At 35.4% G+C, this 15,180-nt stretch overlaps 1 protein-coding gene across 1 annotated transcript in view; it reads left to right on the top strand.

The window, feature by feature from the left end:
• STPG2 (sperm tail PG-rich repeat containing 2) overlaps positions 1 to 15,180 on the top strand; it is a 348,920-nt gene that overhangs the window by 104,506 nt on the left and 229,234 nt on the right. The window contains exon 7 of the mRNA XM_039254246.1: positions 4,871 to 4,978. Within this exon, the coding sequence (XP_039110177.1) occupies positions 4,871 to 4,978 (108 nt within the window). The remainder of the gene's footprint in view (positions 1 to 4,870; positions 4,979 to 15,180) is intronic.

The raw sequence follows: 15,180 nt of genomic DNA, 5'->3' as shown, positions 1-15,180 counted from the left end.
ACAAAAAAACCCAACATCAATAAAACTCCAAGGAAACAGACAATAAAGAGAGCAGAACTATAGATAAAATTATAATTAATATCCTTGGAAATATGGAGGTTTATTCAAGCATGGACAGAGATTTAGAGAATTAGAGAATTAAAAATATGGCTACAGAAGTTAGAATTACGGGATGCAAGCTGAAAGAAGTACTTGGCAACCTGGTCTCACTGTAGTCCTTATTTACATGAAGGGGACTCTGAAACTCTATGAAACAACAGTGGTTACAGAACCATTGGAAAGTGACTGCTCCCGGATGAGGCCTAGCAATGTGATTTTAAAACTGATTTAGGTCTCCATCTTGACTGCACATTAGAATCAAATAGATGAACATAGGAGAAGGGGAGGAAAAATAATATAAAAACAGAGAGGAGGCAAACCAAAAGAGACTCCTAAATACAGAAAAGAAACCGAGGTTGCTGGAGGAATGTTGGGTGGGGATATGGACTACATGAGTGATGGGCATGAAGGAAGGCATTTATGATGAATCACTAAATTCTACTCCTGAAACCATTATTATACTGCATGTTAGCTAACTTGGACTTAAAAAAAATAACATATGATTAAAAAAAGATTCAAAAAGCTTCAAGAAAGTTTCAAAATTTAGATTTTATTTCTTTATTAAATTTTTTTAATGTTTATTTATTTTTGAGACACAGAGAGACAGAGTGTGAGCAGAGAAGGGGCAGAGAGAGAGGAAGACACAGAATCTGAAGCAGGCTCCAGGCTCTGAGCTCTCAGCACAGAGCCTGATGCAAGGCTTGAACTCAGGAACCACGAGATCATGACCTGAGTCAAAGTTGGCCGCTTAACTGACTGAGCCACCCTGACGTCCCTCAAAATTTAGATTTTAGAAAGATTTAATGGGCATTAGAGATTTAGGGTCATTTGTTGTTTTTAATAAAAATCCTTATGTAAGTAGATTTTACTTATAACAATAACAACAACAAAAAATAAAGTAAAATTTCTAGAGAGACAAGCTAAAATAATGCTGTGAAAGTAGAGTCTCAGATTCTCTAAGTCTCTGTAGTAGATGTAGGAGTTGTGTAAAACCACGAAAATAAAGATTTATTTGCAGGGGCAAAAACAAACAAATAAATAAATAGAAATCAACCAGAAAGCTTTAAATTAAAAAAAAAATTGTCTGGGCTTTAATTTGAATAAGGTGGAATGAGTCATTGTTATTTTTATAAATTCCCCAAACGATCCTCTTGTGCAGACTAGTTTTAGAACCATTTACCAAGTGTGAGCTTCTCAAAAGTAGACCCCATGCTTCATTTATTAGTATATACCAGTGCTTTGCACATAGTAAACTTTCAGTATTTAAAAAAATTTTTTTACACTTATATTTGAGAGAGAGAGACAGCATGAGTGGGCGGGGGTAGAGCAGAGAGAATGGGAGTCACAGAATCCAAAATAGACTCCAGGCTCTGAACTGTCATCACAGAGTCTGATGCAGGGCTCCAGCTCGTGAACTACAAGATCATGACCTGATCTGAAGTTGGATGCTTAACCGACTGAGCCACCCAGGTGTCCCTAAACTTTTAGTATTTTTAATTAAAAGAATAAATACTTCTGATGGTGACTCCAAGGTAGAGGAGTAAAGGTAAAATCGTATGGCTTCCCCTAGTCTCCCTAATCCTTGCATGCCATCTGATCAAATGGATGATTATACTTTATTTAAAAGAAGAGGCCCATTTTTATTAGGTTTCACATTAAAAGATGTCATAAACAACCTGCCTTAATAATCTTTAACTTATGTTCCCAAGGCAGAATATTCCTTAGATCTAGGCCTTCTCCCTTGGGATATATGTGTTTAGCAGAAGATGCTGTAATAGTGACCTCTTTTGGACAGAGATGTGGTTCTTTATTATGCATAAGGATCATCAGTGAGTCTTGTTAAAAGTGTAGATTCCTTTACTCAATGAGATTCTGACTCTCTAGATCTCAGATGAGATGCTGTGGTGAAGGGAACTATGTATTTAATAGGTTGATACTCATGTGGGTAGTCTGTTGATAACAATTTAAAAATGCAGGTAAGTATTATCACATTTTCATCCTGTGCCTAGGGTTTGGTCTTCTCAAAGTCTTTTCACCTTTATATTGTCATAAACAGAGGCTTGTCCTGAGTGCTTAGTGCCTCATAGTCCTCTATTAAAAAAAAAAATTAATTGTCCTAAGCCTAACTTTTTAGAAGCAAGGGCTAATTTTACTGCTATATCTTATTTTAGTGAAATAAATTCAGTAGCATTAGGAACTTTATTAAAAAAAAACAGTAAAAAAGGAAAAAGATATTCATTGAAGAGGTCAAAATTTCGTCTCTCCTTTTATGCAAAATAATTTCCAAGAGTAAGTATATTCACTTATCTCATTGACACTTAGTCTTTTCCCTGTGATCCATATATAGTGGTAATGACCATAAGTGATAATGACCACTTACACAACTGTTTATATCAGTAGGAAGGTAATCCCGATTTGTCAGCAGCTGATTATTTTATACCAAGCCTGCCTATATGTAGATGATGGATATAGCATATTGGTAAAATTAAAAAAATAGGTTAGTAATGTATATTTGAAGTTATATTCTCTATATTTGATATGTATCTCATAGGTTTATATAAACAGAATTATGTAGAAGTATTTTTTTAGCTCTAAACTTCCTATAAGTTTGTAGATTTAAAAACAATCTTACATTCCATAGCCAAAACAAATCTTTTTTATCTGCCGCCAAATAATGACATAGATTTGTTCATTTGAGACAAGATAACATGGACCTATGTATAAATTTATAGAATCAAACTTATTAATAAGAAGAGGTACTTATGTATAAGAATTTCTCCTAAATAAAAATTTCCCAAGTGTTACTGTTATTATTTAATATGTAGGCTTTAAGATATTTTTATATTGTTAGAAATAGCTATTTCTCTCACTTGGAGCCACATTATTTCCCAGAGGAACCTATCTCCAAATCCATTATATGATCAGTGAAAATGTAGGATTCAATACATACATCTATCCATTCATTCATTCTTCTGGCAAGCATTTACTGAGTACCTACTATGTTTCACATAGTCCTCTGTACTCAAAAAATACAATAGGAAACAAAACAAAAACATAACTGCCCTCTTGGGGCTTACAATGTAGCAGAAAATTATATTTTGGATAGTAAAAAATTATGAGGCTAACAAATAGGTAGGAAAAGGGGTAGGAGTTACTTAGGGGAGACAATTAAATTTAGATTGGGTGCCCTAGAAATGACTCATTGAGAAGGTAACATTGAATAGTGTTATGACTGAAATGAAGGAGTGAGCCCTGGAGTTACCTAGGAGAACATCCCAGACAGAGTGCAAAGGTCCTGAGGTGGCATATGCCTGATGTTGTTGATAAACAGAGTGTTGGAAATGAGAAATAGGGTGCCTAGGTGGTTCAGTTGGTTAAGCACCTGATTCTTGGTTTTGGCTCAAGTCATGATCTCACGGTTTGTGGGATAGAGCCCTGCGTCGGACTCTGTGCAGACAGCATGGAGCCTGCTTGGGATTCTCTCTCTTCTGTCTCTTCTCCTCCCTTGCTCGTGCTTGATATCTCTCTCTCTCTCTCTCTCTCTCTCTCTCTCTCTCTCTTTCTCTCTGTCAAAATAAATAAAATAAAGCTTAAAAAAAGGGAAATGGGAAAGTAATAGGAGATTAGGTTAGAATGCTGATAGTGAGTCTGGGGGTGAAATTCATATCATATTAAGGACCTTGGTTTTTGCTCAACGTGACATTGGAAGCCACTGGATGGATTCAAGAAGGGGAGTGGTACAGTCTGACTCAGGATCTTAACTGGATCCATCACTAACTGCCATGTTGAGAAACAGACTGAAGGAGGATAAGGGTGGAAGCAGGGGGGAAGTTAGGAAGATTTCACAATAATCCTGGTAAGAGATGGAGGCTTGGATCCAGAGTGATGTCCGTGGAGGTGGGGAGAAGTAGGACTGGTTTTGGACATAGAATGATAGAGATGACAGGATTTCTTGATAGAATTATATTATATATCCAAGTATGTAATTCATAAATTAAGGAATAATTCTTTCCATTGTAAAAAAGTGGAGAAAGTATATATAAAACAATATTTGAAACTTTTTAATATGATGAAAAGTATTAAATAATATCAAGATTATTAAAATATTTCATCATTAATTTATAGTACTTTTTGATATATAAGTAGTACTTGTATATATTTTATAAATACATATAATACATGTATTTAAATTACTGATATATGTGTATAAATATATAAAGTAAAGTATGTTGAGGATAATAAAAATCAGTCTGAGTATTTGCTGAATTATTTTATCCATTATAAGGTATCCAGTTAAACTTAATGTCTTACATTTTCTAACATTGTATTTGGAATAAAATATATCCTGAAGCTTATTTGTTGGAAAAAAGGTAATCTATAGATTAACAGAAACTTGAAAATACAGTAAAAATATTTTTTTAGAGAAGATTTGGTTGTATACTTTTAAATAGAAGAAATATAGAAACCACCTTTATTCATTGTAATGTTTAATTATGTGAAGTAGATAAATTTTTTCTGAACTCTATCGGTAGAGGGCAGCAAAGTTTCAAGTAGTATGTTTTCAGGTTCCTAGGAACTTTGCTAAGGGAAATTTTTTGTTGTTTCTCTTAAGTTTGTTCTGGCTTGCCTTTTAATGAAGTGCTTTAGTAATTTCATGTAGGAATTTGCTTAAAAACCCTGTAACTTTGGTTCATATATTTAGCCAATTGTTCCCTTAGGTACTATAGGTGGTTTCTTAATGAGAAAGTGTATTTTTTCTTTTGTAATTTAGGGAGTACCGGGGCCTGGAAAATATGACATTAAAAGTCAATTTCAGAAGACTGAAAGTATGATACCAAGTGTAAATGATGCATCACCTGCTTTTCTTTCTCAATCCCAGGTAATGTTCTACAGTCATTTTCATACATAGAGCATAATAGATACAAGTGAAGCCAGAAACACATCTGATGGTGTTTAGGGAGAATATAAAAAGAAAAGTGAGAGATGCCTGGATGGCTCAGCCAGTTAAGTGTCCAACTCTTGATTTTAGCTCAGATCACGATCTCATGGTTTGTGGGATCAGGCCTGCACTGGGCTTCATGCTGACAGTGACAGCATGGAGCCTGCCTGATTTTCTCTCTCTCCTTCTCTCTCTGCTTATCCCCTACTCTTTCTCTCTGTCTCTCAAAAGTAAATAAATAGAACTTAAAAAAGTTATATTAAAGGGGATTCTTTGGGAAAGAAAGACCAAAAGCGACAAAGACTAGAAATGAATGGAGAAAATTTCCCGAAATTACTTGACAAGTAATAGAATGGTGCTAAATTCGTATCTTCCAATAATCATTCTGTATGTAAATGGACTAAATGTTCCAACAAAAGTTATAGCTATCAGAATGGATAAAAAAAGAAGACCCATCCATATGCTACATATAGGAGACTCTAATTTTTTCTGTATTATTACTGTTTTTTAAATCTACATACAAGTTGTTAGGATATAGTGTTATAATGATTTCAGGAGTAGATTCCCAGTGATTCATCTCTTACATATAACACTCAGTGTTCATCCCAACAAGTATCCTCCTTAACGCCCCTTGCCCATTTAGCTCATCACCCCCACAAAACCCCTCCAGCAGCCCTGTTTGTTCTCTGCATTTAATAATCTCTTATGCTTTGTCCCCTTCCCTGTTTTTATATTATTTTTGTTTCCTTTCCCTTATATTTATCTGTTTTGTATCTTAAATTTTGTATCTTAAATTCCACATATGAATGAGGTCATATGAATTTGTCTTTCTCTAACTAATTTCACTTAGCATAATATACTCTAGTCCCATTCAAATTCTTGGAAATAACAGGATTTCATTATTTTTGATTACTGAGTAATATGCCATTGTGTGTGTGTGTGTGTGTGTGTGTGTGTGTGTGTATATATATACACACAGATGAATGGGTAAAGAAGATGTAATATATAAACATATATATTAATAATAATATTTAATAGTATTTAATTTAATTATTTAATAATAATTATTATAGATACACATATATAATATATATACATACATATATATTATTATATATGTATATATATATATACATATTACATCTTCTTTACCCATTCATCTGTCAATGGACATATGGGCCCTTTTCATACTTTGGCTATTGTTGATACTACTGCTATAAGCATTGAGGTGCATGTGCCCCTTTGAAACAGCACCCCTGTATCCTTAAGGTAAATATCTTGTACTGCAATTGCTGGGTCTTATGATAGTTCTATTTTTAATTTTTTGAAGAGCCTCCATTTTCACAGTGGCTGCACCAGTTTGTATTCTCACCAGCAGTGCAAAAGGGTTCCTCTTTCTCTGCATCCTCACCAACTTCTGTTGTTGCCTGAGTTGTTAATGTTAGCTCTTTTGACAGGTGTGAGGTGGTATCTTGTGATTTTGATTTGTATTTGCTTTATGATGAGTGTTGTTGAGCATATTTTCATGTGCCTGTTAGCCATCAGGATGTCTTCTTTGGAAAAGTGTCTTTTCATGTTTTTTGCCCATTTCTTCATTAGATTATTTGCTTTTTGGGTGTTGAGTTTGATAAGTTCTTTATAGATTTTGGATGCTGACTTTTTATCTGACATGTCATTTGCAAATATCTTCTCTCCTTCCATCAGTTACCTTTTAGTTTTGCTGATTATTTCCTTCACTGTATCATCTTCAATGGGAAAAAACTGAGAGCATTCCTTCTAAGGTCTGGAACACGACAAGGATGTCCACTCTCACCACGGTTATTTAACATAGTGTTGGAAGTCCTGACCTCAGCATTCAAACAACACAAAGAAAGAAAACGCATCCAAAACAGCAAGGAAGAGGTCAAACTTCCACTCTTTAATATATGGCTTTTATGATCTTGAGATATGATCCTTCTAATCTACTTTCTTGAGTATTTTTATCAAGAAGGGATGCTGTATTTTGTCAGATGCTTTCTCTATATCTATTGAGGAGATCATGTGGTTCTTATTCTTTCTTTTTAATGTGATGTATGATACTGATTGATTTGTGGCTATTGAACCAGCCCTGCATCCCAGGTATAAATACCACTTGATTGTGGTGAATACTTCTCTTAATGTGTTATTGGATCCAGTTTGCTAGTATCTTGTTGAGAATTTTTGCATCTATGTTTATCATGGAAATTGGTCTGTAGTTCTCCTTTTTAGTGGGATCTTTGTCTGCTTTTGGAATCAAAGTAATGCTGGCCTTATAGAATGATGTTAGCAGTTTTCCTGCAATTTCTATTTTTTTGGGCCAGGTTCCAAAGAATAGGTGTTAACTCTTCTTTATAATTTGGTAGACTCTCTCTGTTAAGTCATCTGGCCTTGGACTCTTGTTTGTTGAGAAATTTTTGATTACTAATTCAATTAATTTACTGGTTATAGGTCTGTTCAAATTTTCTATGTCTTCTTGTTTCAGTTTTGGTAGTTTATATGTTTCTAGGAATTTGTGCATTTCTTCCAGATTGCCCAATTTATTAGCATATAATTTCTCATAATAGTCTCTTATTGTTTGCATTTCTGCAGTGTTGGTTGTGATCTCTCCTCTTTCATTTGTGATATTACTTATTTGGGTCATTTCCTTTTTCTTTGTGATAATCTGGGTAGTGGTTTATCAATTTTGTTAATTCTTGCAAAGAACCAGCTCCTGGTTTCATTGATCTATTCTACTGTTCTTTTAATTTTGACATCATCAATTTCTGCTCTAATCTTTATTATTTTCCATCTTCTGGTTTTGGGTTTTATTTGCTTTATTTATTTTCCAGCTTTTTAAGATGTAAGGTTAGGTTGTATATCTGAGACCTTTCTTCCTTCTTTAGGAAGGCCTGGATTGCTATATACTTCCCTCTTATTACCGTATTTGCTACATCCTAGAGGTTTTGGACTGTCATGTTTTCATTTTCATTGGCATCTATGTACTTTTTAATTTCCTCTTTAATTTCTTGGTTAACCCATTCATTCTTTAGTAGGGTGTTCTTTAATTTCCAAGTTTCGTGGTCCTTCCATTTTTTTTTTTTCTTATGGCTGATTTTAAGTTTCAGAGCTTTGAGGTCTGAAAATATGCAAGGTGTGATCTAGATCTTTTTGTACTTGTTGACGGCTGATTTGTGTCCCAGTATGTGATCTGTTCTGCAGAATGTTCCATGTGCCTTTAAGAAGAATGTGTATTCTACTGCTTTAGGATGTAATGTTCTGAATATATCTGCTAAGCTCATCCTGTCTAGTATGTCATTCAAAGCCATTGTTTCCTTGTTAATTTTCTGTTTCCATGATCTGTGCATTGCTGCAGGTGGGGTGTTGAAGTCTCCCACTGTTATCAATGAGCTTCTGTATGTTTGTGATTGATTTATATATTGGAGTGCTTATAAACATTTAGGTTGGGGACATAAATGTGTACAATTGTTAGATTTTTTTGGTGGATAGACACTTAATCATGATATAATGGTCTTCATCTCTTGTTACAGTCTTTATTTTAAAATCCAGATTGTCTGATATAAGGATGGCTACTCCAGCTTTCTTTTGGCGATCATTAGCGTAATAGATGGTTCTCCATCCCCTTACTTTCAATCTGCAGGTGGCTTTAAGTCTAAAATTGGTCTCTTGTAAACAATATGTAGGTGGGTCTTGTTTTCTTATCCATTCTGATACCCTATGTCTTTTGATTCGAGCATTCAGTCCATTGACATTTAGAGTGAGTACTGAATGATATGAATTTATTGCCATTCTGTTGCTTGTAGAGTTGGAGTTTCTGGTGATGTTCTCTAAATTCTAGTTTGGACAACTTGCTATTTGTGTTGATTAAGCCCCTGGCTCTCATTTCTTCCCGTTATTTCTTTCGAGGTCAGTTCCTTTGTTTTGTCATTTTGGAGGAAGAAAAAGAATAAATTAAAGTAAAAAAAATAAAAAAAATTAATAACAATCAAATAAAAGATGCTAGATCCTATGTGTGTTTTGGTCTGGTTTTTGAAAGAAGTTTGATAAAGTAGAGAAAAGAGGTAAAGAAAAGTAAAAAAAAGTAAGAAAAGGTTTAAAAAATTAAAATAAATGTATATAATAAGTCTAGTTTTTGACAGAAACGATAAAGTAGAGAAAAGAGGCAAAGAAGAGTAAAAAAAGTAAGAAAAAGTTTAAAAATTAAAATAAATGTATATAATCAAATAGAATGAAATGAAATGAAATAGAATAAAAAATTTACAAATAAAAATGTAGTAAAAGGAATTTAAAAATATTAAATAAGGAAAATAAAATTAATTTTTCTCTTTCTGTATCCAAGACAAAGAAAGAAGAAAAGAAAAAAAAATAATTTAAACAAAAGCAAAAAAAAAAAAAAAAAAAAAAACCCCAAAAGAATAGATGGACCAGCAAACAGAATGATACCCAAGTGAAGTGACATCCAGTTTCCCCTAGAACTCAAACGGTGAAGCACTTTATACTCCATACACTAAGCAAGCAGAGAGACTCGTGGTGTTCCTCTAGGGCTTGTGCATAGAGGGTACCATTGGGTGACGCTTGGTGTAATGGCTCCATTCTCTACTAGGTGGTGCTGCTTAGCTTACTAGGCTAATTGGTGTGGCACAGGTGTGTGTGTCCAAGTATGCCATGCATGGGAGAGGTGAAAATGGCTTCACTCAGCTTCTTAGTCTCTGGCACAGGTACTCTACACTCTCACCAACCTACAGTCAAGAACCCCTCCTTTGTCTCAGGCTTCCGTCCACTCCCCACTTCTACACTTCTAAGCCCTCCAGGCAGCTCCTCCTTCCTGAATTTTATCTCCAATGGGGCTGTGTTTCTAAACCCTTCACTTCAGAGAACCCAGTGGGTTAGACCCACTTGGACCTCTGGGGGAGGGTGTCACTGAGCAATGGCTGGCTGCTGGCTTGCCCTAGAGAAAGTTCATGTGGTCAGTCTGTGGCAGAGGTTCAGAGATTGTGGTCAGGTGCCAGTTTACCCCAGGAAAAGTTTGTGTGATCGCCCAGCAGCAGAGACTCAGAGATTATGGCAAATCACAACACACAGCTGGCACCAGGTTTTACCATACTCTGGTATCTTTGTTCCGATACCAGCAAACGTGGCTGTTCTCAGGGGTCTGCTATGACCTTTGCTTGTCGATAGGCTGTATGGCCTCCACCAAATGCCCTCCAAGCTGGGGAACCGCTTCTCTCTGTGTGGCCCATGGACCCCTCAGACCTCACTGCTTGCTCCTGGGGATTTGCCTTTCCTCCCCACCAGAGCACCACCAGGTATTGAACTCCAGAATTTCCGACTCTGTACTCCCCTGTGTATAGAGTCCTAATGGTATTGAAACCCTCTCCTTTCTCCCCATCAGTGGTTTTAGGAAGATTTCTTGTTCAGTCCTTTATGAGTGTTCCCACTCATTCTCTTTCTCTCCAGCTACTTTTGAGCAGAGGTGCTTACCTTGCTCTCCAAATGTACTGCATTCTCCCCCTTTCTCTTTCCTCTCTCCACAAAAACAGCTTCCTACCCTCTGTGACTTTTCTTTCCCCCAGTTCATCTCTCTGCACTGCATATTTGCTGAGTTCTGTGTCTCAAGTTTTGCAGATTATTGTGTTAATCCTTAGAACAATTTCCTAGGTTTGCAGAATGGTTTCATGCTGATATAGTTGCATTTCAGGGATGAGAGAGCTGAGAACTTTCATGCATGCTGCTGTCATCTTGGCCATCTCTCTCTAATTTTTTTTTTTAATTTTTTTTTAATGTTTTTTTATTTATTTCTAGGAGAGAGAGAGAGACAGCGTGAGCAGGGGAAGGTCAGAGAGAGAGGGAGTCACAGACTGAAACAGGCTCCAGGCTCCGAGCTGGCAGTCAGCACAGAGCCCGACGCGGGGCTCGAACCCACGAACCGCGAGATCATGACCTAAGCGAAAGTCGGACGCTTAACCGACTAAGCCACCCAGGCACCCCTCTCTAATTTTTTTAAATGTTTAATTTTTGAGAAGGGGGTTAAGGAACAGACAGAGAGACAGAGACTGTGAAGTAGGCTCTAGGCTCTGAACTATCAGCACAGACCCTGATGTGGGCCTTGAACCCACAAACCATGAGAAATAACCTGAACAGAAGTTGGACATTTAACTGACTGAACCACCCAGATGCCTCAAGAGACTCACTTTAGACCTGAAGACACCTGCAGATTGAAAGTGAGGGAATGAACCATTTCTCATGCTGATGGATGTCAAAAGAAAGCCGGAGTAGCCATGTGTATATCAGACAAACTAGATTTTAAACCAAAAACAGCAAGAGATGAAGAAGGATGCTATATCATAAAAAAAAGGTCTATCCGACAAAAACACCTAACAGTTGTAACTATTCATGCTTCCATGTGAAGGCACCCAAATGCATAAATCAATTAATAATAAACATAAAGAAACTCATTGATAACAATACAATAACAGAGAACATTAACACCTCGCTTCCAGCAATGGACAATTCATCTAAACAGAAAATCAACAAGGAAACAATGGTTTTGAATGACAAATTAGACCCAATGGACTTAATAGATATATTCAGAATATTTCATCGTAGAGCAGCAGAATATCCATTTATTTTGAGTGCACACAGATATTCTCCAGAAAATATCACATATGGGAACAAATTTGGGCCTCAACCTGTACAAAAAGATAGGGGTCATACTATGCATATTTTCCAACCACAAAGCTATGAAAAATGATGTCAATCACAAGGAAAAAAATAGTTAAAACCACAAATACATGGAGATTAAACAGTTTCCTTCTAAAGAGTGAATGGGGTAATCATGAAATTAAAGAAGAAATAAAAAATACATGATAGCAAATGAAACTGAAAACATGACAGTCCAAAACTTTGGGATGCATCAAAAGTGGTCATAAGAGGTAAGTATATAACAATACAGGTTTACCTCAGGAAGTAAGAAAAATCTCAAATACACAACCTCATCTTACACCTAAAAGAGCTAGAAAAGAAACAACAAATGAAGCCTAAAGCCAGCAGAATATGGGAAATAATAAAGATTAGAGCAAAAATAAATGATATAGAACAAACAAAGAAAAAATCCCCACCAGTAAACAGATTAGTGAAGTTAGGAACTGGTTCTTTGAAAGAATTAATCAAATTGATAAATCCCTGGACAGACTTATCACAAAGAAATGAGAAAGGACCAAATAAATAAAATTACAAGTGCGAGGGGAGATCACAACGAACACTACAGAAATACAAACGGTTATAAGAGAATATTATGAAAAATTGTATGCTAAAAATTGGGCAATCTAGAAGAAATGGATAAATCTTAGAAACATATTAGCTGCTGAAACTGAAACAAGAATTAAAAAATTTGAACAGACTGATAACCAGCAAAGAAATTAAATCAGTAATCAAAAATCTCCAAACAAACAGAAGTCCAGGGCCAGATGACTGGGTGAATTCCATCAAACATCAAAGAAGAGTTAACACCTATTCTTTTCAAACTGTTCCGAACTGTTCCAAAAAATAGAAATAGAAGGAAAACTTTCAAACTCATTCTATGAGGCCTGCATTACCTTGGTTCCAAAAACAGACAAACCCCACTAAAAAGGAGAATTACAGGCCAATATCCTTGATGAACATGGATGCAAAATTCTCAACAAGATACTGGGAAATCAATCCAACAGTATATTAAAAGAGTTATTCACCGTGATCAAGTGGAATTTATTCTGGGGCTGCAAGTGTGATTCAATAATCACAAATTAGTCAACATGATAAACTGCTTTAATAAAAAAAGGGTAAGAACCATATGATCTTCTCAATAGATGCAGAAAAAGCATTTGACAAAATAAAGTATCCATTCTTGATAAAAACCCTCAATGAAGTATGGATAGAGGGAGCATACATCAACATCATAGAGACCATATACAAAAGACCCACTGCTAATATCAGTGGAGAAAAACTGGGAGTTCCACTGTTATTCACATAGTAATGGAAATTCTAGCATCCACAATCAGACAGCAAAAAGAAATAAAAGTCATCCAAATCAGCAAGCAACATGATACTGTATATAGAAAACCTGATGGACTCCACCCAAAAATTGCTAGGCCTGATACACAAATTCAGTAATGTTGCAGGATACAAAATCAACATACATAAATCAGTTACATTTCTATATACCAATAAGCAGAGGAAAGAGAAATCATAGAATTGATCATATTTGCAATCGTGCCAAAAACCATAAGATACTTTAGAATAAACCTAACCAAACAGGTAAAAGATTTGTACTCTGAAAACTATAAAACACTTATGAAAGAAATTGATGAGGACACACAAAAATGGAAAAACATTCCATGCTCATGGGTTAGAAAAACAAATACTGTTAAAATTTCTTTACCAAAAAGAAATTTTGGTTTAGAAACCAAAGCAATCTACACATTTAATGCAATTCTTATCAAAATACCACAAACATTTTTCACAAAGCTTGAACAATCTTAAAATTTGTATGGAACCACAAAAAATCCTGAATACTCAAGGCAATCTTGAAAAGGAAAAACAAAGCTGGAGGCATGACAAATCTGGACTTCAAGGTGTGTTATAAAACTGTAATTATCAAGACAGTATGGTACTGGCACAAAAGCAGACACATAGATCAATGGAACAGAATAGAAAACCCAGAAATGGACTCACAACTATATGGTTAAGTTGAGAAGAATGTCCAATGGAAAAAAGAGTCTCTTCAACAAATAATGTTGGGAAAACTGGACAGCAACATGCAGAAGAATGAAATTGGACCACAGTCTTATACCATACACAAAAATAAATTTAAAACAAATGAAAGACCTAAATGTGAAACAGGAAACCATCAAAATACTGGAGGGGAACATCTGCATCAAGCTCTGATCTAGAGATAAGGGAAACAAATAAAAAATGATCTATTGGGACTTTGTCAAGGTAAAAGCTTCTGCACAGCGAAGGAAACAATCAACAAAATTAAAGGGAACCTACCGAATGGGAGAAGATATTTGCAAATGACATGTCAGATAAAAGTTTAGTATCCAAAATCTATAAAGAACATCTTAAACTCAACAGTCCAGGTATAAAAAATTTATTCAAGAAATGGGGAGAAAATATGAATAGACACTTTTTTCCAAAGAAGACATATGGATAGTTAACAGACACATGAAAAAATACTGAACATCACTCATCATCAAGGAAATACAAATCAAAACTATGATGAGATGTCACCTCACATGTGTCTTAATGGCTAACATTAACAACACAGAAAACAATAGGTACTGAGGATGTGGAAAAAAAAAAAACTCTTACATTGTTGATGGGAATGCACTGGTACAGCCACTCTGGGAACCAATATGAAGGTTCCTCAAAACAGAACTACCCTATGAACCAGTAATTGCACTTCTAGGTGTTTATCCAAAGGATACAAAAGAACTCATTTGAAAAGGCAAATACACCCTGATGTTTATAGCATCATTATTAATAATAGCAAAATTATGGAAAGAGCCCAAATTTCCATTGACTGGTGAATGGATAAAGAATAAACACACACACACACACACACACACACACACACACACACACACAGGGATATTGCTCAGCCATCAAGAAAATGAAATCTTGCCATTTGCAATGATGTAGATGGAGCTAGAGTGTATGTATTATGCTAAGCAAAACAAATCAGAGAAAGACAAATACCATGTGATTTCACTCACATGTGGAATTTAAGAAACAAAACAAATGAACATTGGGGAAGTGGGAAAAAGTAGAAAGAGAGAGAGAGAGAGAGAGAGAGGCAAACCATAAGAGATTCTTAACTATAGAGAACAAACTGAGGGCTGGTAGAAGGGAGGTGGGTGGGAGGATGCTAGATGGGTAATGGGTATCAAGGAGGGCACTTGCTGTCATGAGCATTGGGTGTTATAGGTAAGTGATGAATCAATAAATTCTACTCCTGAAACCAGTATTACATGATATGTTAACTAATTAGATTAAATTAAAACTTGAAACAAGTAGACAAATGGCCCAAAAAAAACCCTAAAGTAAGTATCCCAGAAATACAATCCATTTTTATTTGTATACACAAAAAT

This window comes from Hyaena hyaena, unplaced genomic scaffold (assembly GCF_003009895.1).
Source record: "Hyaena hyaena isolate Hyena2069 unplaced genomic scaffold, ASM300989v1 scaffold_480, whole genome shotgun sequence".
In the NCBI taxonomy this organism is placed as follows: domain Eukaryota; kingdom Metazoa; phylum Chordata; class Mammalia; order Carnivora; family Hyaenidae; genus Hyaena; species Hyaena hyaena.
Note: the sequence above shows the minus strand (reverse complement) of the source record. Positions and strands in the feature narration are given on the sequence as shown.